Source organism: Carlito syrichta, unplaced genomic scaffold (assembly GCF_000164805.1).
Source record: "Carlito syrichta isolate Samal-C Ts95f unplaced genomic scaffold, Tarsius_syrichta-2.0.1 Scaffold103336, whole genome shotgun sequence".
NCBI classification, from domain to species: Eukaryota; Metazoa; Chordata; class Mammalia; order Primates; family Tarsiidae; genus Carlito; species Carlito syrichta.
The window spans coordinates 112,264-133,868 of record NW_007047432.1 but is presented as its reverse complement, the minus strand read 5'-3'; the positions used below and the strand labels follow the sequence as shown (position 1 = coordinate 133,868).

The following is a 21,605-nucleotide window of genomic DNA, read 5'->3' as shown; positions in this document are numbered from 1 at the left end:
AGGATAAAATTATTGAGTTATGAAAATAGGGGTCAGATGGAGGTGCAGCACTTTAAATTAAACCAGCAAAATATATCTTTCATACTAAATTGACTCTTTTTGTCTTGGAAATGAATGTTTAATCAGTTAAGACACCGAAGTCGAGGGAGAAGCCTTAAGCGTATTTAATTTTGTAAAAGGGGCCCAATTCCAATGCCGTGCATGATTCCAGCCAGTAGCTATACCTTTGGAGCAGAAGGCCGACTCCCATGCATGTCTGGGAGGTACAGCAGCCGGGGTAGGGGCCAGAAGGAATCGGTGGCCTCTGGGATCAGGACCACGGGGGCGGGGGGGGGGTTGGCACTTATGAGATGCTGTGAAAGGCCCTGGCCTCGCACATCCCTCCAGGGACCACGTCCTTGGTGCGACTCAGAACATGGTCTCATACACCTGAAGCAGCTGACCACCAGGGTATCTCTGTACCACCTGTGGCCTTGCAGGCCAGCTGCACCATCCCTCAGCCACCTGGCAAGACAGAGAGATGGATGGTACAGGACAGAGCTGGGTTTGAATTCTGGTTTTGCTGTTTAAGAGCCATTTGGCATTAATTCATTCACAAAGTACTTACAGAATCTACTTATGCTGGCCGGGCCATCGCTCCTACAGAAGTGATCACCCCACATCAGAGTCAGCAGCCTCTTCTGGGCACACGGCACCTTACACCGACGCTCTTAGAGTATTTACTACATTTTTAGAAATGGGCCCTTCACTTTCTCTCCATCTGCACCAGGAGTATCCCAAGGGCACCTTGTAGATCCCAAACCCAGAACAATGCCTGGTACCTAGTTGGTACTCAATAAAGGCCATTGCACAGCTGAAGATCACGGTGGCAGGTGGAAAAAAGCCCCCCCCCCAAAATCAGGTCCCAATCCTTGGAACATGTGAACGGTACCGTATTTGGAAAAAGGGTTTGCAGATGTGATTAAGTTAAGGATCTTGAAATGGGGAGATTATCCGAGATCATCTGCAACTGCCCTAAAAGCTGTCACAAGTGTCCTTACAAGGATGGCAGAGGGAGCTTTCACCGGGAAATGAGAAAGCCTCGTGAAGACGCCACATCAGAACAATGTGGCCTGCAAGCCAGGGGCAGCCAGCAGCTCCCAGAGCTGGAAGAGGCAAGGGTGATTCTCCCCCAGAGCCTCTGGAGGAAATAGCCCTTTTTGTCATGAGCTATGAGATCCGTGATGCAGGAGTGAATGTGGGTAAAGTTTGGGTCACCGTGTTGCTGGCCTTTGGTGCTGGGGTTAACAGAGACAGTGTGGGGCAGTGGTTAGTGTGCAGGCTCTGGAGTCCCATGGACTTGAGTTGGATCCTGGCTCTATCTTGACTTCATTCCAAGGATGCTGATTCTGGACTTCCGGAGCTGTGAGAGAACATACTTCTGTTGTTCCAAGCACCAAGTTTGTAGTCATGTATTGGAGCCACCACGGGAGGTGAGTACAATCACCTGCCTCCCCAGAGTCTCCATGCCCCCATGACAGTAACACCTCCTGCCTCCGCTTGGATCTTGGGGGTGTGTCCTATTAAGAAAATGTTCGCAAAGCACTCCGCATGGTGCTTGACACCTAGCAGGTGTCAACCCCAATGCCAGCATCACCCATCATCACGTGCATGCCCGCGCGCACACACACACCCTCAGCCCATCATCCCACAGTTCAGATGAATTTAAAAACTTTGTCTTGAAGGGCCCCTTGTCTCTCTTTGCCAGATCATCCCAGGGAATGTACATGCTCTTATCTGGTTTTCCCAGTTGGTCTGCGTGTTCTCCCTGGGTAATAGGGTTTGGCTTATCTTTCATTACATAAAGAGGGAATATAAAATCCAGTGAACCCTTGCAAAGTCTGACTAATGGAAGAATTAAGGCTATCTGAATTTGTGAAGCATCTTAAACATGAGCTAGTTTTAAAGAAATCTGGGACACAACTGCAAAGTGCCTGTTTGGACAGAGCCCAACAAAAGCATTTCCTAGGAGGGGTGGTGAAGGGGGGTCATCTTTGATAAGCAGATAACACGCTTTGTCATGATCAGTGCTATTATGACCAGGCGGCCCAGCAAACACACCTGAGAGTATCTGTGGCCTGCTCCTTTAGGTAAATGAGACTTAAGGGAAAACACTGCTATTTGGTTACAGTGGGAATTCATTTTTATTACTAATAACAACAGTAAATAGTCCCTGTTTACTCTCTGCCAGAGATCTGCTTAGACTTGACATGCATTAGCTCAGATATACTTCCCCACAATGTTAGGCGGGTACTAGTTTGATTCCAAGACAAGGAAACTGAAGTTTCAAAGGTAGAGTCAAGATCTATCTAGGGTCTGTGGGACACCAATGTCCGCTCACTAACCACTACCCCTGCCAGCTGTTAACCCCAGCACCAAAGGCCAGTGACACGGTGGCCCAGAACTGTAGCCTACCCAGCCCTGCACCATGACTCACACAGCATGTGATAAAAAGATCCACCTGGCCCTGCTCTTGCTTGTGTTGCTGTAAATCCCAAACAGGGATGGGCTGGAGGAGTGAGGAAATGAGCCAAGCAAGCAGCTGAGGTATGAGCATTCTAGAACTATCTGGCTGTGGGGTCGGAGTTGCCGTCTCTTAGAGAAGAGGAAGCTGAGGACCTGCATTATTGATGGGCCCAGAAGGAAAGGATTGCTGGAGAAATGGGATGTCAATTTTCATCCAGCTTTTTAGTGAGACCTGAGCACCATAAAATGTGGGTCTTGAGTTGGTTTTCTCCACCCGTCTCCCTCCCTTTTTTCTCTCCTTTTATTTCTCACCTAGTTTCAAAAACAAACAAAAAATGTGATACGCCTTACAAAAATATAAAGAGCACCCCAGATTTTTTTGGAGCAAGGAAATGTGGTGGTCATAAAGGAAGCATAAACAATAAATCAAATACAGTTGACATCGTTTGAATATAAAGTGCACACCCTAAGGGGTCAGGCAGCTGCTGGAATTGGGCCACAGATTTGGCTATGTCTTCTGAGCAGTCGCTGCAGAGGTCAAGACAACCCAACCAACGCCATGAAATTCTGCTAGGAGAATCAACTAAGAAGCCCCTCGTCTCCTGCCACAGGTGTGCTTGTGACTCAAGCTAGCAAAATAGAAGATTGCTTCTTCCTGGACACAGGGGTTTGTCCGTCATTGTCTAGTCATGGCCCTCCCTAGAAGACCCAAACAGCCACCTGCCAGAGATGTCAGAAGATGTTGGCTGCCAACAACCATTATGCCTGCTGGGTGGACCCTGACACTGCTGGAGATTCTGGATCAAACCATGCCAGAAACCCTCTGTCTACCCCCAGACATTTCAGTCTTTCTTGCATAAGCTACTTTGAGTTTGGTTCCTTTCACTTAAAAATGGATGTAAGAGTTGTGACTAGTATACATTATTAACTGGAAAGAAAAAAAGAAAATTAAACACAAATCACAATTGTTTGGGAGAAGTACTAGAATTCCCTTGAGGGGATTTTTCTATTATATAAAAAAAGATCTACTGATTTTCTATAAATCTTGATGGTCCAAATCTTCCATTCACGCTAAAATAAATAAATAAATAAATCTCTTTAGCATGGAATTCAGGGCCCTTATGATCCAGGCGCTGCTGATCTCTTTCACCTCCTTTCTCTCTCCTTGGCTCCGGGTTCTTTGTTTCCAGCCCAGTAAAAAGAATGAGCCACATGCCATTGCCAAGCATGGCTCGAGCACCTTTGCCTGCCCCTTTTGCACATGCTCTTCCCCCAGCCTGGACAGTTCTTTCTCTTGACTACCTGCTAGATGTTTACTTATTCCAGTAACTTTAACTCAGTTATCACCCTCTTCTCTGGAAACTTCAGCAAACTACAATTTTTATTTTTATTTTTATTTTGTAGAGACAAGGTCTTGCTATGTTGCCCAGGCTTGTCTCAAACTCCTGGACTCAAGCGACCCTCCCATCTCAGCTTCCCAAAGTGCCAGGATCACAGGCATAAGCCACCACCACACTAGCTTACAATTTGTTTTTGTTTTTTTTTTGAGTTGGAGTCTCACTCTGTCGCCCAGACTGGAGTGCAGTGGCCGCTCCCGGCCACTGCAGCCTCGACCTGCTGGGCTCCAGCGATCCTTCCGCCTCGGCCTTCCAAGTAACTGGAACTACAGGTGCGCACTACCATGCCCAGCTAATTTTTTGATTTATTGTAGAGATGAGGTCTCACCGAGTTGCCCAGGCAGGTCTCGAACCCGTGGGCTCAGGCAATCCACTCACCTCAGCCTCCCAAAGGCGCCGGATTACAGGCTGAGCTACTGAGCTCGGCTGCTTACAATTTTTTAATTGTATGTTTTCATTTATATAAAATGTCCAGAATAGGCAATATGAGACAGAAATGTAGAGTGGTTGCCTAGAGTTGGGGATTTCAGGGATCAGGCTGGGCGTGACAGCCAAAGGTATGACATTTCTTTAAAGGATGACAAAATGTCCTAAAATCTATTGTGTTTGTTGATGGTCACATAACTCTGAATATACTAAAAGCCATTAAATTTTACCCTTTATTTTATTTATATTTTTTGGAGACAGGGTCTCGCTCTCTCACCAAGGCTGGAGTGAACTGGTGCAATTACGGCTCACCGTAATCTCGACCTCCTAGCCTCAAGTGATCCTCCTGCTTCAGCCTCCCAAAGTACTGGGATTACAGGCATGAGCCATTGTGCCCAGCCTAACAGTACACTTTAAGTGGTTGGATTTTACAGTGTGTGAATTATATCTCAATAAAACAGAAGCAAAAATTTAAAATAATAATGAGACACACTTTAACAAATAATAAAAACCAATACCATGACATCATAAACAGAGCCCTGGAAGTGGGCAGTGTGCCAACGTTAGGCTTCCCTCCACGCCCACCCCCTCCTAGGCCTGCAGCAGCCTCCCACGCAGGTGACCAGCCAAACCCAGACCCTGCCCATGAGGAGAAGGTCCTCCTCGAGGCCTGGCATTCTGCTTCCCTCTCAACCCCATTCCCTGCCGTAACCAGCAGGAACCACGGCAGGTGACAGGGACTCACCGTGGGCAGCTGGCCCGACAGCAGGTGGCTGTCCTGCGCCAGCATGTTGGACACCATGATGGCAGGGAGGTCCATGGCTTGGTAGGAGTAGGCGGGGAGCAGACCGTTGGGGGGCAGGCCGTGGCACAGCGAGTGGTAGCTGGCTTCGTGGTCCCCCAGGTGCAGGAGGGCCGGCTCGGGGAGGTTGGGAGGTGTTATCGGGGGGATCTCATAGTCTTCGTGGTTCTCGCTCTGGCCGTTATAGTTCTAAAACAGCAAAAGGACATGTTGTCGGGGCTCAGTGTGAGCAGATCATACGCCATCACACCAATAACAGCAACAATAATGATAACAACCTCTTGGCAGAGGAGAAATAATCCTCTGCAGGATGACCCTGATTCAGGCCGACTCCAGCCCTAGCCCCAAAAGGGGTGCTCCCTCCCACCAGAGACTCTGCACACACACGCCTGCCCTCCCTGAGAGCGGGGGCTGGCTCCCATCCACCTGTGCCTCTGTTTTCCCACCAGATCCAGCTACCACAGCCCACCTTGGATCCATCTTTCCACACCCACCCATTTTACAGATGGGGACTCAGGTGCAAGGAGGAAGGCTGTCCAGCCAAGACGAGAAGAAGAGCTGGGAGCGCAGCTGAAATACCTCCACTCCCTGCCTGGCAGCCCTTCCAGGGTGGCCAGACGGGTTTCTCTTGTGCTCCCAGAGCTCAGCCCAGTCGAGGCCTCTTCTAGTCTTTTTCACCTTAGTAAATGGTGCAAACATGTCCACAGGAGCACAACTAGAAATCAGGAGTCACTCGGACCCCTTCCTTTGCAATCCCTACTTACCCCGAACCTTCAGGACAATGTCAATTAGAAGTGGTGAGAGCGGACACCTTTCCTTTCTCCTGATCTCAAGTATCTCAGTATTTTATCATCAAGTGTGACATTTGCCTCAGTTCTCTAAGGTATCCTTCAGCATGCTGAGGAAATTTCTAGTCGGTCATGGTGTGTGTGCATGTATGTGTGGGTGTATGCGTGTGTGTGTTTTCTAACTGTGCATGGTTTTTTAATTTTATCAAATTCTTTTCCCCTGCATCTACTGAAAGGCTTAAATGATTCTTCTGCTTTAATTCAGTTAATGTAGTAGCCGACTCATTTGGTTTTTAATGTCAGAACAGCCTCGCATTCCCAGAATAAATTACTTGGTCATGATATGTTTTTCTTATGGATTATTGGATTTTGTTTGCTGATATTTTGTTTAGAATTTTTGCATCAGGTTCCCAAGTGGGACTGACCTAGCATGTTCTGGACTCATACTGCCCTTGCTGGGCTTTAGTATCAAGGTTGTATTAGCTTGAAGAGCTCGTTCTTTGCTATTCTCTGGAAAAGATTAGACCCAGCAAAAGACAGATATGTGAACTGGAAGACGGATCTGAAGAAAGTATCCAGAATTCAGCATAGAGAGGCAAAGAGAAAGTATGAAAGGTTACAAGCACACAGTCAGAATGTCTAATAGACATATGTTCAGTCAGCATTCTGGAGAGAGAAGAGTGAGAGAACAAGTGAGAAAAATAACTGAAGAAATAGTTGAGAATATTCTAGAACTCAGGAAGGCTAGATACCAAAGGTATTGGTGAATATGAGAGTAAATCTTTTTATTCATATTTTTAATTGACAGATTAATATTGTACATATTTATGAGGTACATAAATAGGTATACCATATTGAGACAGTGGTGTTTCAATACATATATATAGGGATCAGATCAGGGTAACTGGCATATCCATCAACTCGAACATTTATCATTTCTTTGTGTTGGGAACATTCAATATCCTCCTTCTAGTTGTTTGAAACTATATAACATATTATCGTTGCCTATAGTCATCCTACAGTGCTGAATCTAAAATCAATCAAAAATATGTGCAGAGAAGAAAACAATTGAACCCCCAATAGCATATAATGAATAACATCTTCTAACATCCCTGTATTGTTTGACAAGTGTGTGGGTCATGAGCCTAGCACAGTGCCTGACTCCTGGTGGGCCAGCCTTCTCTGACTACTGGACGGATAGAGTCACTGGGCAGTGGAGGGTTGGTGTGCGTAGAGCCATGGCCACAGCAGGGAGCATAAGATACCTAAATGCTTGCTTGGGGTCATGGCCCTTCTCCTCAGGAGCCATGTGTGAACCTTACAACAATGCCATAGGTGGGAGGAGCCCTCAACTGTCCTTTATAGCCACAGATGGGAGGGTAAGAGACTTGCCAACCCTGGGGCCCACCCCATGCACCCAGAGCCCCTGTGGCCTCCTGTGGCTCCTTCTGCAGGACAGTTGTAGTTCTATCTCACAGCAGCCTGGGAAGAGGGGATGACTGTGGCTACCTTCTTGCTTCACCTTCTCCTTTCCCGTTCTTATACTGGGGTGTCTCAGGCTCTGTCCTGAGCTCCCCTCTCTTACCGCCCTATACTCTCTCCTAGGGGGACATCACCAGTCTCAGGTTTGAGTACCATCCAGGTGCATCTGGTGACCTCCAGTCTTGGTCATTCATCTTAGCTCCAGAGCTGAGTTTCTCAATGCCCACTCAATATTCCTGTTTGATGATCACATGCCTGTTCCCCCACCGTGCCCCTGCATCCTCCCCATCCCAGTCAGTGACACAACCACAAGCTGGGGCTCAGCCTCAGTCACCTCTCAAATTCAATGAAATGCCTCCAAACTTCCTCAAAATCCACTCTTTTCTCTCCATCCCCACTGACACCACTCTGGTCAGGCCACCACCATCTCCTACCTGGACAGTGATATAGCCTTTTCCTGGTCTCCACTGCCTTCAGGATAGAGGCCACAGTTCCAAGTCTGCCCCACAAGTCCTTGTATGGCCTAGCTCCCATCACCCTTCTAGCCACCGTGACCTTTCCTGCCTCTAGGCCATTGCCTGCACTGTTCCCTCCGCTCGTCTGCTCCGCCCACTGGATGCTCTTCCTTCATTGGGCTCGTTCCTACCCATCCCTCAGTGGAAGGTTGGGTTTCAATGTCTTCCCTGTGCTCTCTAGCGTAGCCCAGACCCATTACACACCCAGAATGGCCCGGCACGTCTCCTGGGAGGCACTCATTGAGCTTGTAGCTAACTGACTTCTTGTGTGATTATTTGTTCAATGTTGAATGTGTTTTGCTCACTGTATCTCCAATGCTGAGGTCAGAAACCTGGCACGGAGTTGGGGCACACAGTGAGAGCTCAGAAACAATGGGCAGATGGGAGAGCCAGGCCCTGGGGTGGATGTCATAAACATGCATCTCACTCGACCTTGGTGACTGCCCTGGCAAGGAGACCACTCTCCCTGTTGTGCAGGCGGCAGTGTGGTGCAGTGGGTTGAGCCAATAGCTTGGGTTTGAATCCTGGCTCTGCCACTTTCTACCTCTGTGTGGCTCTGGGCACATTCCTTTCCCTTCCTGAACCTCAGTGTCCCCAACTGTGAGAAAGGATATTGTCAGTAAGTATATACAGGGCTGCCGTAGAGAATAAATGAACCAATACATGCAAGTAGTGAGGACAATGTCGGGCACACAGTGCTGTCGGTGTTAGTTACTATTGCTGTCCTTGGTGTCCTCGTCTGGAGTTCCAGAGACATCAGGAGGTTTCTCCGAGGACAGGGAATGAGTAAGCCGCAGTTCACTGGCTCAGGTTTCTGACTCGCATAGGTCTGCACACCACGGGGTGATGTCTACCTTCAGCCTGGCCACTGAGATGGGCTGGGGGATGACTGCCTTTAGGTGGAAATCAACTACAGATATCATACCATCTCAGAAAGCACTGCTGCTTTCCTGTTCAGAGCCGCCTCCTCCAGGAAGCCTTTCCAACCTCTTTGCCCATTCTACAGCAAGACTTAACTCCTCCGATGTGTCCTCCACTGTCCCGTGTGTCCCCCTCCCATCTCTTCATGGCCACCTGCAATTATCTTTGACTCATACTTTCCTTCTTCTTGCAGCCCCCTCCCTCCAGATCCCAGGCCCCATGAGGGCCCGGGTTAAGTCTGTCTTGTCACCAGTGCCCAGCACAGTGCCTGGCAGACAGTAAGTAATCAATGACAACACAATAAACGAGCACCCAAAATGGGAGAAGGCCCCAGGCTCTGAGTTCAAACCTCACCCCACATCCATCGCTCCCAACATGCTGTCAAGTTCCTCAGCCATCCGTTGTTCACATCTGTGGACTGCCACCTCCCTCCCTGTCCCCCAGCACCCAGAACAGGTGCTGGCTTATAGCAGATGTGAATGCTAAGTGATGACACTAAGTGAAAACTAAGTAACTGCACGAGTCCACTCTTTCTGTCAAAAACCAAAACCTCCATCCACTGGAACCGGCCCAATCGGCCAGAAGCCTTTCGAAAAAATAAGCATATGTTGTATCAAAATATTGGAACAACACAATGATGACAATTCATTTAAAGAGGCAATTAGCACACTTAAAAATAACTAGGCATGCAAACATGTGCACGCCTCTTCTAAATGCGATCAAATCCTACGTACATGGCACCTGAACACAAACCAACCTAACATGAGCACCTACTGTACGCCAGCCACCAGGCCCAGTGTTTCCACATATACTCTCCACTTAATTCATACATGTTAGAGAATGGAGGTATCCCATAGCTAGTAGATCTTGGTTGAGATTCAGACCCAGGTCTTGTGACTCTGAACCTAGTATTTCCCCATACGAGGTCAGATTCACCCTGCAGCCATCCCTAAGGAAGAGATTAGCCACCCAATGGTGCCTAATGCTCTCTCTGCCACTGGGTCCTCATGAAACTCTAGAAAGAGATGCCAGTGGTGAGAGCTCTGGACGTCACAAACGTTAGTAAAGGTTTGCAGGTAGGAAGGAAGGAATTTGAAAAGTATCCAGCGGGATCACAAGTCTATCGCAGGGATATGCTTATGTTCCAGCAAATTATCATAATAAACTCATTCGCCTACCATAATAAAATAAAATGACAACTTAATAAAAAATTCAACCATTGGAAGTAAACAAAGTATTTTAAATAAGCCTTCCTGGAAAAATACTCAAAGCTAGAACTTAGAGAATGAAAAGAGAACCCGAGAGGGATTCTAGGAAGAGCACAAACTGAAAACCACTATATGGGATATTAATTCAGAACAGTAGCTGATAAAGTGACTCTGGAATTTAACGTGATTGCTGGAAAAAAAAATCTAAAACAAGAGAGAGATGGGATTCTAGAATGAATGCTGATCCTGAACTAAAAGTCTAGAAGACTTCAGCTAGAAAGCTGTGTCTTCCTTAATGGAGAAGATTATAGACACAGATTCATTGTGTTGTAAGAAATATATACATTTATACACATTTGCTATAATGTTTTAAAATGTATTGAGATGAATTCTCGTAACACAAAATTAACCATTCTAAAGTGAACAATTCAGGGGCATTTAGTGCATTCCCAAAGCCATGCAACCACCACCCCTACCTAGTTCCAAAACATTTTCATCATCTCAAAAGGAAACCCTGTATCCACTAAGCAGTTTCTCTCACTTCCCCTCTTGTCCTTCAACCCCTGGTAACTACCAGTCTTTGCTTTGCCTTTATGAATTTACCTGCTTTGGACATTTTCCTATAAATGGTATCATATATGACTTTTTGTGTCTGACTTCTTTCACTTAGCACAATGTTTTCAAGGTTCACAGCACATAATAGTACTGCAGTCCTTTTTGTCATTAAATAATATTCCACCATAAGTATATGCAACAATTTGTTTATTCACCCGTTGATGGACATTTGGGCTCTTTTCATCTTTTGGCCATTGTGAATAGTGCTGCTATAAACAAGTATGTACATATGTTTGCTTGAGTCTCTCTTTAATTCTTCTGGGTATATATACTTGAAAGTAGGATGATGAGTCATCTGGTAATTCTGTTAACTTTTTGAGGAACTGTCAAACTGCTTTCCACAGTGGCTGCACGTTTGACATTCTCACCAGCAATGCAGGAGAGTACCAACGTCTTCACATCCTTACCACCAGCATTTATTTTCCATTTTAAAAAAATTATAGCCAGCCTAGGGGGTGTGAAGTGGTATCTTATTGTAGTGTTGATGTGTATTTTCCTAAAAATGAATCAAGTTGAACATCTCTTCATGCGCTTCTTGGCCACATGCATAGCTTCTTTGGAGAAATGTCTAATGTCCAATTTTAAAATTGGGTTGTCTGCCTTTTTGTTGTTGCACTGTAAGCTTTCTTTACATGGGGGGGGACCCAAGAAACCTGGAATTCGTTTATTAAAAATTGTGTATTTATTCTTATATGCTTAAATTTCAGTCACCTTCAGAGTATCCTCTGTTCAATGTAACACCTTTTGAGATGCTTTTTCCACTGTTCAAAAATTTCTGAACTCATCAATTTTAATGTCTTTTAGTGCTTCTACTGTTTATTGTTTCATCTCTTCCACATCGGCAAAACATTTCCCTTTGAGGATTTTTTCATCCAGGGAAACAAACAAACAAACAAACAAAGTTACCTGGAGTGAGACTGGGTGAATGGGGGGGTGGAGTACGGGGGTAAGGCCATTTTTTGGTCAAAAACTGATGAACATTCAACGTGGTGTGGGCAGGTACGTTGTCATGATGAAGAGTCAGTCACCAGTTTGCCACAACTCAGAATGTTTCTTTCACAACACAGCCTCTCACAACAACACTTGCTGGTACACTGATGCTGATGAGTTCCTAGAACATCTATCCAGCAAGAGAAGTCTGTACTGTAAGGGGCCCGCCCTCCCAAAGATCATTCTAGATACAAGGTTCTCATGACATATGATTTGCAAATATTTCTTCCAATCTGTAGGTTGTCTTTTCACTTTCTTGATAATGTTCTTTAATGCATGAAAGTTTTTAATTCTGATGATGTCCAATTCATCTGTTCTTTCTTTTGGTGCTCATGCTTTTGATGCCATATCTAAGAATCCATTCCCAAATCCAAGGTCATGTAGAGTTATCCCTTTGGTTTCTTCTTAGAATTGTACGGGTTTTGCCCTGATATTAGGTCATAGATGCATTTGGGGGCAATTCTAATACTTTTTTTGCTTTTGTTATCTTTAATTAATACATAACTGTATATTTTTTTCCTTTTTAAAATTTCAATAGTTTGGGGGGTATAAATAGTTTGGGTCTTGCCTGAGCTTTAAGTGTATCCACCACCCCACCTGTGCACATTGTACCCAACAGGTGATTTGTTTTTTCCCCCACTTCTGAGTCTCCAGTGCCCATTAAACCATTCTCTATGTCTTTGCATATCCTTAGTTTATACCTGTACATTTTTATAAGCTACAGTGTGATATTTCAATACACGTATACAATGTGTAATTATAAAATCAGGATCATTAGCATATCCATCACCTCAAAAATTTATCAGGTAAGTCCATTTTGAATTAACTTTTGAATATGGCATGAAGTAGGGTTCAACTTCACTATTTTGCTTGTGGCTATTTAGTTATCTCAGCACCATTTGGTGAAGAGACTGTTTTTTTCTTCACTGGATGGTCTTGGCATACCTGTCGAAAATCAACTGACCATAGATGCATGCATTTATTTCTGGACTCTTAATTCTATTCCTTTGGTCTATATGTCTATCCTTATGCCAGTACCACATTATTTTGACTACTGTAACTTTGTAGCAATTGAGAAATGTGAGTCTTCCAACTTGTTATTTTTCGAGATTATTGGTGCTCTTCAGGGTTCCTTGCAATTCCATGTTAATTTGAAGATCAACTTTTCCATTTCTGCAAAACAGACCAGTGGAAATTTGATAGGGATTGCACTGACTCTGTAGATCACTTGGGTAGTACTGTCATTTTTACCCTATTATGTATTCCAATCCACAAACACACGTCTCTCCTTTTTTTTTTTTTTTTAGCTCTTCTTTCATTACTTTTAGCCATATTTTACAGTTTTCAGTTTACAAGTCTTTCACCTCCTTGGTTAAATTTACTCCTACATATTTTATTCTCTTAGATGTTATTGTATATGGAATTGTTTTCTTAGTCTCCTTCTTGGATTCAGTAAGTCCCCTAATACAAACCTCCAAGTTACAAACTTTCAAAAATGTGAACATGTGTTCACGTGTTCAATCACATGAGTTAGTCCACGTGTCTGGTATACATTGTCACGTGCATGCAGCCTCTACAAGTGGTTGTACTTTTGTGTACTTTACTGTACAGTACTGTACAGGGTACACTAGTACAGTCTCTTTATTTCAAGCCCAGGATGCCTGGAGGCAAGCACAAAAGCAACTGATGCAGTTGGTATAGCCGACTGTGTGAGTTGGATGCCTAGGCTAACTTTGTTGAACTTATGAACAAGTTGGACTTACAAACGCACTCTTGGAATGGAACTTATTTGTGTGTAGGGGACTTACTGTATTCATTGTTGGTTTACAGAAACACAACCAATTTTTCTACGAAGATCTTTTACCCCAAAACATTGCTGAATTTGTTTATTAACTATTTGTTACAATTTTAAGGAAAATAAGAAATTCCACACCATTGGAGAAACAAAATAAAATAGAACTTGACCTAAAAAAAAAATCTAAAAAATAAATAGGAATGAACTATGAAACATGATAATAAAGACTTTGGAAGATAGCAATAGAAAGACTAAATAGTCATAATCACAATAAATACAAATGATTTCCCTAGCTTTATTAAAAGATAAAATTAATGTTTTGGTTAAAATAAATAAATCCAGCACATGACACTTATAATAGACATGCCTAAAACTAAATAACATGGGAGATAAAACATAAACAGATATATCAGGCAAATGAAAACCAGAGTGCCAAAATTAATAACAAATTAAGTATAATTCAGGGCAATAAGCATTAAAAATACCAAGAGAAACACTTAAGTTGATAAATGATACAAATCCACAAAGAAGAAATGACAGACATAAACTTTATGTAGATTGATAAACCACAGAAATACAAAACGTAAAAAACTGTTAGTACACATCAGAAACAAAGTGAGACGCTTTAACACATCTCCTCAAAAATCAATCAGATAGAAACAAGTCAGGATTGAAGATCTGAATAACACAAGTTACTCTTCTAATTTGTCCCAATATTTAAAGAATACAGTTCTTTCCAATGTCTATGGAGCACTCACAAAACAAAACTATGTACTAGCTACAAAGATAACCTCAAACTTTCGAACAGTACAAATTACACAGACCACATTCTAAGATCTAAATGCATGAATCTAGTTATTAACAAAAACCAACAAGGGAGTAAAAGAGGAAGCAGAAAAAAATGGAGAGAGGGAGACCCTCCTAAATACTTGGACACTTTGGCTACAGAGGAAATCACAACTGAAATTATGAGAATACTCCCTGAGAAAGACTATGAGAGATGAACAAATGAAAAATTTATACCTTTTAACTAAATGACTTTATTAGAAGACAAAATAAGTTAATCAGCACTCAACTCAAGAAGGTAGAAATAGGAAAACAAAATAACCCAAAAGTCAGTAGAAGAAAATAATAAAAAATAAATTTTAGATTAAAAATATAAAGTAGAGATGGGTTTTTAAATAGACTAACAAAATAGATAACCACTGACAAGAGGAAAGAAAAGGATACTCTCCTCCCAAAATAAAAAACATATTGATTATCTAAAAACCACTGAGAATTCATTTGACACAGTATAAGGCTAATTTTGATCAATGTTAATAACTTACAGTGTGTTAATTCTGTTGTTTAAAACTTCTAAATAACTATTACTTTTCTTTTTCCACTTGATTCTTTGGTTTCTGAGAGAAGTATGCTAAAAATTTCCACCATGGTTGTGATTTCATCAATCTCTTGTATTTCTGTCCATTTCTGCTCCATATATTTCAAAGCTATATTGTTAAGTATTTATAAACTAATTATTATTGTATCTTCTTGGTGAAGTAGTCCTTTCATTATTTGATGGCTTTCTACTTTATCCCAGTTAATGCTTGCTACAAGGTTCTCAGACTGACATTTTGACCATCCATCTCTGTTGCCACCCAATGCTGTGTAAGAGAAAGGTAAAGATTCCCTGAGGCAGTAATGGGCAGTTGGACCTTTCCCCAAACAGTTTGTTGAGACTCAGAGCATAGCACAATAGGGGAAGTGGCACCTCACTGATGAAGCCTGGTAAGGAAGGGCTCTTGGGAGAACTCAACTTGTATCCCCAGAGTTGAGAAGCTTAGGAGGACACCAGCTAGTATTTGACTGTCTCTGGAAGATCTGGGGAGCTGGGAGGATAGCTGGGGCTGCCTGAAATGGCAGAGAAGGCCAGAGAGAGAGAAAAAGGAATGGATTGATTGTGAGCAACCTGCATGTACGTGGTCTGGTAGGGCAAGGACATGCAAGTTCCCGGGGAGCAAGTGAATGCAAAGAAAGGTGGCCCACTGAAGGCATCTAAAGGGCTCCTACCCCAGATGGTAGCCTGGTAGGTCAAGGGGACCTCAGAGCCATGTCCACCGTCACACCAAGTGCAAGGCAGGTCACAAGAGGGGAGTTGCAGAGTGCCACATGAGAAAGCACCAGCATGGGAGGCCTGCATGACAACTGGCACCCACGGTAAGACAGCACCAGTACTAGCTGGGCAAGATGTTCTGACCCTATCCCTTCAATCCCATCTCACCTGTCGGGATCCCAGAGTCTCCAGCAGCAGCAGCAGAAGAAGAAATGGGGGTGGAGGGGAGTGAGAGATAACCCCCATTCCCACCACAGGCTCCCAAGGCCACGTGCCAGGGGAGGAAAGGCCATAGACTTGGTCATGAAACTAAAGGTTTGAGTCTCATAGCTAAAAAGCTGCAGAATCTGCCAGAGACCTTGTCTAAGAAGAGCTAAGGGCGACGCAGCAGAGCAAACCCAAGGCCAGTGGAGGGAAGCGTCTCATACCCAGGGGAGTTGGCCTGCTGAATACACTGGAATTACAGCCGACACACCTTATATTTCCACCTATTTCAAATATCCCTCCCCTCACAACCTGGAGATTCTCGGAATATGTCGCCAGTGAGCACCATTGTTGGAGCTGCAGAAAGGACTCTGGTTTTGGAGTTCGACTGACCTGGGAAATCCCATGTTGCCACTTACTTGGTCAAGGACTTTTGGCAGTTTATCCAAACTGCCTACTCCTCAATTTCCTTATCAATGAAACCCCACCTAACAGCTGAGAGAATTATATAAAGAAACAGATGTGAAAACACATTAGCAGAAAGTCAGCACGAAGCCCGTCCCCACATATCCAAGGAAGAAAAAAAAAGAGCTCAGGTCGTAAGCAGAACAAGTATTAAATAGCGTTTCCATTTTACAGATTAGGAAATTGAGATTCAAAAGGGCAAAGTGACTTACCCAAAGCCACACACACAGGTGGCATCTGCAGAGACGAGGACAAGGAGCCCTGCCTCCAGCAGCCAGAGCCAAGGAGCTCTGCCACCAGTCACACCCCTCTCACACATGGACCCTGCCTCATGCCTCCTGTCCCCGGGTAAAGGTTAACAGTGCTCTCTTTCTCTCTCAACAGTGCCCTGTTTTGGGTGATAAATCACACGGCCACCCTACCAGTCTGCCATTTTAACAAGTAAAAACCGCCTGTAAAAACCTCTCAGCTGAAAGACTAGCGCTGCTCACTATTTTCGTTTTCCCGACAGAAAAATGGTATCTTATCCAAACCCAAACCCCGTCGACAGGAACAGGGCTTCCAGCACTGTAACTTCTTATCACGGGTACAGTGATTTTATGAATTCTGTGGGGAATGAAATGCAATTTTGTCAGGCTTGTCGGTGTCCAGAATGACCGAGTCAAATTAATCATCTCGGAGAATACCCCTGTGTCACCCATCCCAGAGATGTTTAATAGAATCTTTCTGATTCGCGTCTCGCTATACATCGGATCAGGAGTATTGCGGCACTTCTGGAAATCAGTGCAATTATGCCTTCTGCTTGGCCTGTCATTTTCCTGGACTAAAAAATGTCTCTTAAATAAATAAATAAAAGTCCATACATAAGCCGAATGAAAGCAGAAAGGCCATAAAATCCATGTTAAAATGAAGCATGGATTCTGGAGGAGGTGGGGGAGGGGGGATGCAATATCTTTTTAAGCCTTTATTTACAGGCGCTTCTAACACCCTCCCGCTGGTGGTCTGCCACACTGTTGGCCACGGTTGCTGCATGGCTGTTTCTGACCCTGAAATGCTTGGATCAAAAAAGGCAGTCACATTAGACAGGAGTTTTATTTACTGAAACCTTATCTGGGAACAAACATGAAAACCCCATGTGTTCTCACCCAGAAAACTACCTGACTCACTCTAAGGTCCCAGCAGCTTCCTGGGGGATCACCTTGAGGGAGGGGGAGATTCTGGGAATATGAAGGATTGGTGGTTGGGTCTTGGGGTTTCCTTCTTTAGGAAGAAGCAATCCCAGCAGACTTAAGTAGCAAGGCTAGGGATAGCCGGGGGGGCATCAAATGAGAAGCAGCAGCCTGGCCAAGCCCTGCCCCATTTTTCAGATAAGGAAGTGAGCTTCCTTATAAGTGGAAGACTTGTTTGTTTGTTTGTTTGTTTTTAATAATATCTTTATAACCACACGTCCAACTGCCTCTTTGACACTTTCCCCTGATGTCCTAGAGGAAGGCCCAGCAAATTTTTTCTGCACAGGTCCAGATAACAAATATTTTTGGCTTTTACAGTCTCTAGCACAACTATTGAACTCTGCCACAGTAGCATGAAAGTAACCACAGGCAATATTTAAACTAGCAAACATAGCTGTGTTCCAATAAAGCTTTATTTACAAAAAAACAGGTGGAGGGCCAGATTTGGCCCACAGGCCGTGGTTTGTTGTACTGAATTAGCAAAATTACCAAGTCCAAAACTGAGCTTGTGGTCCTCCTTGTACCCACCAAGCATGTTTCCCTTCAGTGTCCCTCCATCTGTGGCTCAAGATGGAGACATAAAAGTGATGTTCAATTCCTCCCCCTCTCTCTCTCACCCCACCTCCAATCAGTCACAAAATCCTGCTGGCCCTACCTCCCAATGTATCTTGAATCCACCCACCATGATCCATCTGCAGGGAGACTACCCTCTTCCAAGTGGTCATCATCTCCCCCCAGGATGGCTGCAATCACCTCCTCAATGGTCTCCCAGTTTCCACTCTCACTCCTTCCAGTTCACTCCCTCCACAGCAGCCATGGTGACAGTTTTACCCACAAATCTGATCATGATACTCCCATTAGTTGACATCCCTTAGCACCCAGGATACAGAGTGAAACCCTGTAAAGGCAGCCTGCAAGGCCCTGCGTGATCTGGCCCTTCTATGACACCCGCTCATCACTGTGGGCCAGTCCGGACAGCCTCTAGCACGCCAGGTGCCTCCCCGTTCCGTGGCCACGCACGAGACTCACATCTCCGTGTGGCTGGCTCCTTTTCACTCTCCAGAAGGACTTTCCTGGGCCACCTGCCAGTAATGACCCGCCTTCTATCCTCAATCACAGTGTCCTGCTCCTCTCTTCTCCTGTATGACTTTCTCACACTCTGATTTGTTGTCCTATCTCCTATGCCAGAATGCAGGTTCCAGGGGGCTCTGGCCGAGTCTGTCTTGTTCCTTACTGAGACCCCAGTGCCTGGAGCAGTGCCTAACGCATGGCAGAAATCAAGAAATATGTGTGGAGTGAATGGACGATCCAACATTCATCATGGGCAGCCACTGTCCCCTTGCTCATGATGGCCAGTGACAAGGACTCCCTCCTTGAGCAAATGGTAGCCAGGCTCCTGAGTCCTCTTCACCAGGGCTCATCCTTGGCCTGTCATCCTTGGGCTGCTGAGCCCAGTTCAGTGAGAATTCACCCACACTTGATTCCTAACCAAGTTCCTCTTAATAGTTCCATCACTGACATGCTCACCTTGCCCCATCTACCAGACATCTCCAGCGGCCTGTTGTATTTGACTTTGATCTCTCTCCCTGGTTCCAACAGTCTTGAATAAAATCTTTCTGCCTGTTTCACCGTCTGGTGCACTTTTTCTTTGACACCAGGCACTCTGGTTATCCTAGTTCCTCTAAGCCTTCAAGGGCATTCTCAAATTAGAGTGTTTGCATAGGCTATTCTCTCTGTCCAGAGGCTCTTTTCACTTGTGGCTTTTCTAGCAACTTCTCATATTCTGGTTGCAGCCTAAGAGACCATCCCTGAGCCCCCAAGTCGAACAGGTTCCAGATAATAGAACAGGTCACCAGATGGAGTGAAGCAGGCAGGAAAGACTTTATTCAAGACTCTTGTCCCCTGCTGCCACCATTATACCCCTTCCCAATCCAGAACTTCTCAATCTTAGCACTCATCACAACCGTATTAGTTGTGAGATTACATTTTTAACGCTGGTCTTCCCCACAAGACAGGAAGATAAAATTTCTGTATCCTCAGAATGTAGCTTCATGCTGAGAACAGACTAGGAACCAATTATAAATCTGTGATTTAATTATTTTGCTTATTTATTTAACTGACTCCTTATTGATGGACATTTAGCTTGTTTTCCACAATTTTTCATTTTACAAACACTGTGACCAACATCTTCATTCTTACATCTCTGCACATTGTAGAAGAATCTCCACAGGATCTATTCCTAGCAGTAGAAATGCCAGGTACCTAAACCTTTCCACGTTTCTAGCATTTAGACCAACTAAGAAAAGATTATCTTGCTTGAGCTTCCATTTCTCAAATTGTTAGTGAAATTGTGTACCTTCTTGTATTTTTATGGACAAGTTTTTTTCATGTTATGAAACTAGCATTATATTTGCCATTTTTCTGTTGCCTTATTTTATGTATTTGAAAAAGTGTTTTGCATGTTATATGCTGCAAATAGTATCTCAATTTGTCATTTGATCTTATAATTTTTTTTTGCTATACCAAGAGTTTTACATTTAAATTAAAACTAAGTGTATTCATGTATAATTTCTGGCTTTTGTACCATATTTTGAAAACAGTGCCCTCATGCAAGTATTACTAAGACATTCAACCATGACATTTTTTCCAGATGTGGGATTTGAACTCAGGACTAGCTGAATCTGAGACCATGATCCATGCTTTCCCATGGTGGCTTGAAAATGGGATCTCCTTTGGCTTCAAGACATTCTGAGAAGCTGAGACTTCCCTTTAAATCACTGCAAGGGATGCCAGGCCATATGCAGGCCAGGGGACCCCTGCCTATCTTCCTGTCAATGCCAGGGGTTTTGGAGGTAGGAGTGCCCTGGCTCCTACACTGTCACTCCTGACGCAGTCCTGGGTCACTCACCTCTGTCCACACCCCACGTGGTCAAGAGCTACTCTGGACCATCCCAGCCATCATTCAGATATATCTCTTCCTCCTCCTCCTCCTCCTCCTCACTCCACCAGTTCTCAAACATGCCCACCGCAGGGCCTTTGCACCAGCTGCTCCCTCAGCTGGAATTCTGTTGCCCAGACTTCACTTCCTCACCCCTTCAAGTCTTTGCTCAGATGTTGCCTTCTCAACAAGGTCTGTCCTGACCACCCTGTTTGCAAGCACAGACCCCGCTGGAACACTCAGTTCCCTTGCCTGCTCAATCAATTTTCCCATAGAACTCTTCCCTACTACCATGCAATATACCGACTTTTTGAAAAATAACACTATTGCTGTCCCCTTCACTTGGACGTAAATCCCGCCATTTGGTTGGTCACTGATACAGCCCAAAGGCTGAGGACAGTACCTTGCACATAGTAGGCCCTCAATCAACTTTTCCTGAAGAAAAGAATATATGAATGAGTAAGGGCAGGAGTTTTCGGCTGCTCTGTTACAGTTCTGTCTCTGCACCTATACCACTGCCTGGCACACAGTAGGTGCCTAGTAAAAATGGTATGGAATAAGTGAATGCGCAAATGAATGCACTAATGGCCTGCTATTCCCTGGGCCCAACTCTGCACCACGTTCCCTGCAAGCCCTAAGAAGTCAGTGAAGGTCTGAAGCAGCCTTGCCCTCAGATGCTGGTCAGCATGAAATGATTCCACCTCGGTCCATGAGGGTTACTGGTTCTCTGTCTTTATCTTGGAAAGCATCTTTCTATGAAGGTTTGAGTCCCAGCTCTGCCCCTGACAGACTGTGTGACCTTGGCAAAGTCACTGCCCCTTCCGGGGTCTCAGTTACACCAGAAAAAGAGGGAGCTAAACCAAGGGATTTTTAGGCCCAAATTTAATCCATGCCTCTGCCACTGGTTTGCAGGTATTCAGGCATATGCGAGGCAGTGTGTAAAATGCTGATTTTAATAGCATTTTAAAATGATGAGTAAGCGCTCCAGTTGTTTCTGTGTTAAAATCGCTTCTGGAAAAATTATGTCTATTTGCAGCACTCTTCCATTTCTACCTTTTGAAAACGACAGAAGTAGCATTGCCTACAAATGTGCCAAGCCAGCTGCCTGGGGATAAGGCACTAAGGTTCTTCATGGATGGCCCTCATGCATGCCCTGAGATCCCATGACACCAGGCTAAGCAGGAAAGTCCCCAAGTGCACACTGCACCATGGACACTGCCCTGCTCAGAC

The 21,605-nt window shown here is 44.5% G+C and overlaps 1 protein-coding gene across 2 annotated transcripts in view; it reads right to left on the bottom strand.

Moving 5' to 3' along the window:
* The window catches only part of TOX2 (TOX high mobility group box family member 2), a 113,774-nt gene that overhangs the window by 48,787 nt on the left and 43,382 nt on the right, over window positions 1-21,605 (bottom strand). For both annotated transcript variants that reach the window (XM_021715930.1, XM_021715934.1), the window contains one exon: window positions 5,074-5,319. In XM_021715930.1, coding sequence (XP_021571605.1) covers window positions 5,074-5,319 — 246 coding nt within the window. The remainder of the gene's footprint in view (window positions 1-5,073; window positions 5,320-21,605) is intronic.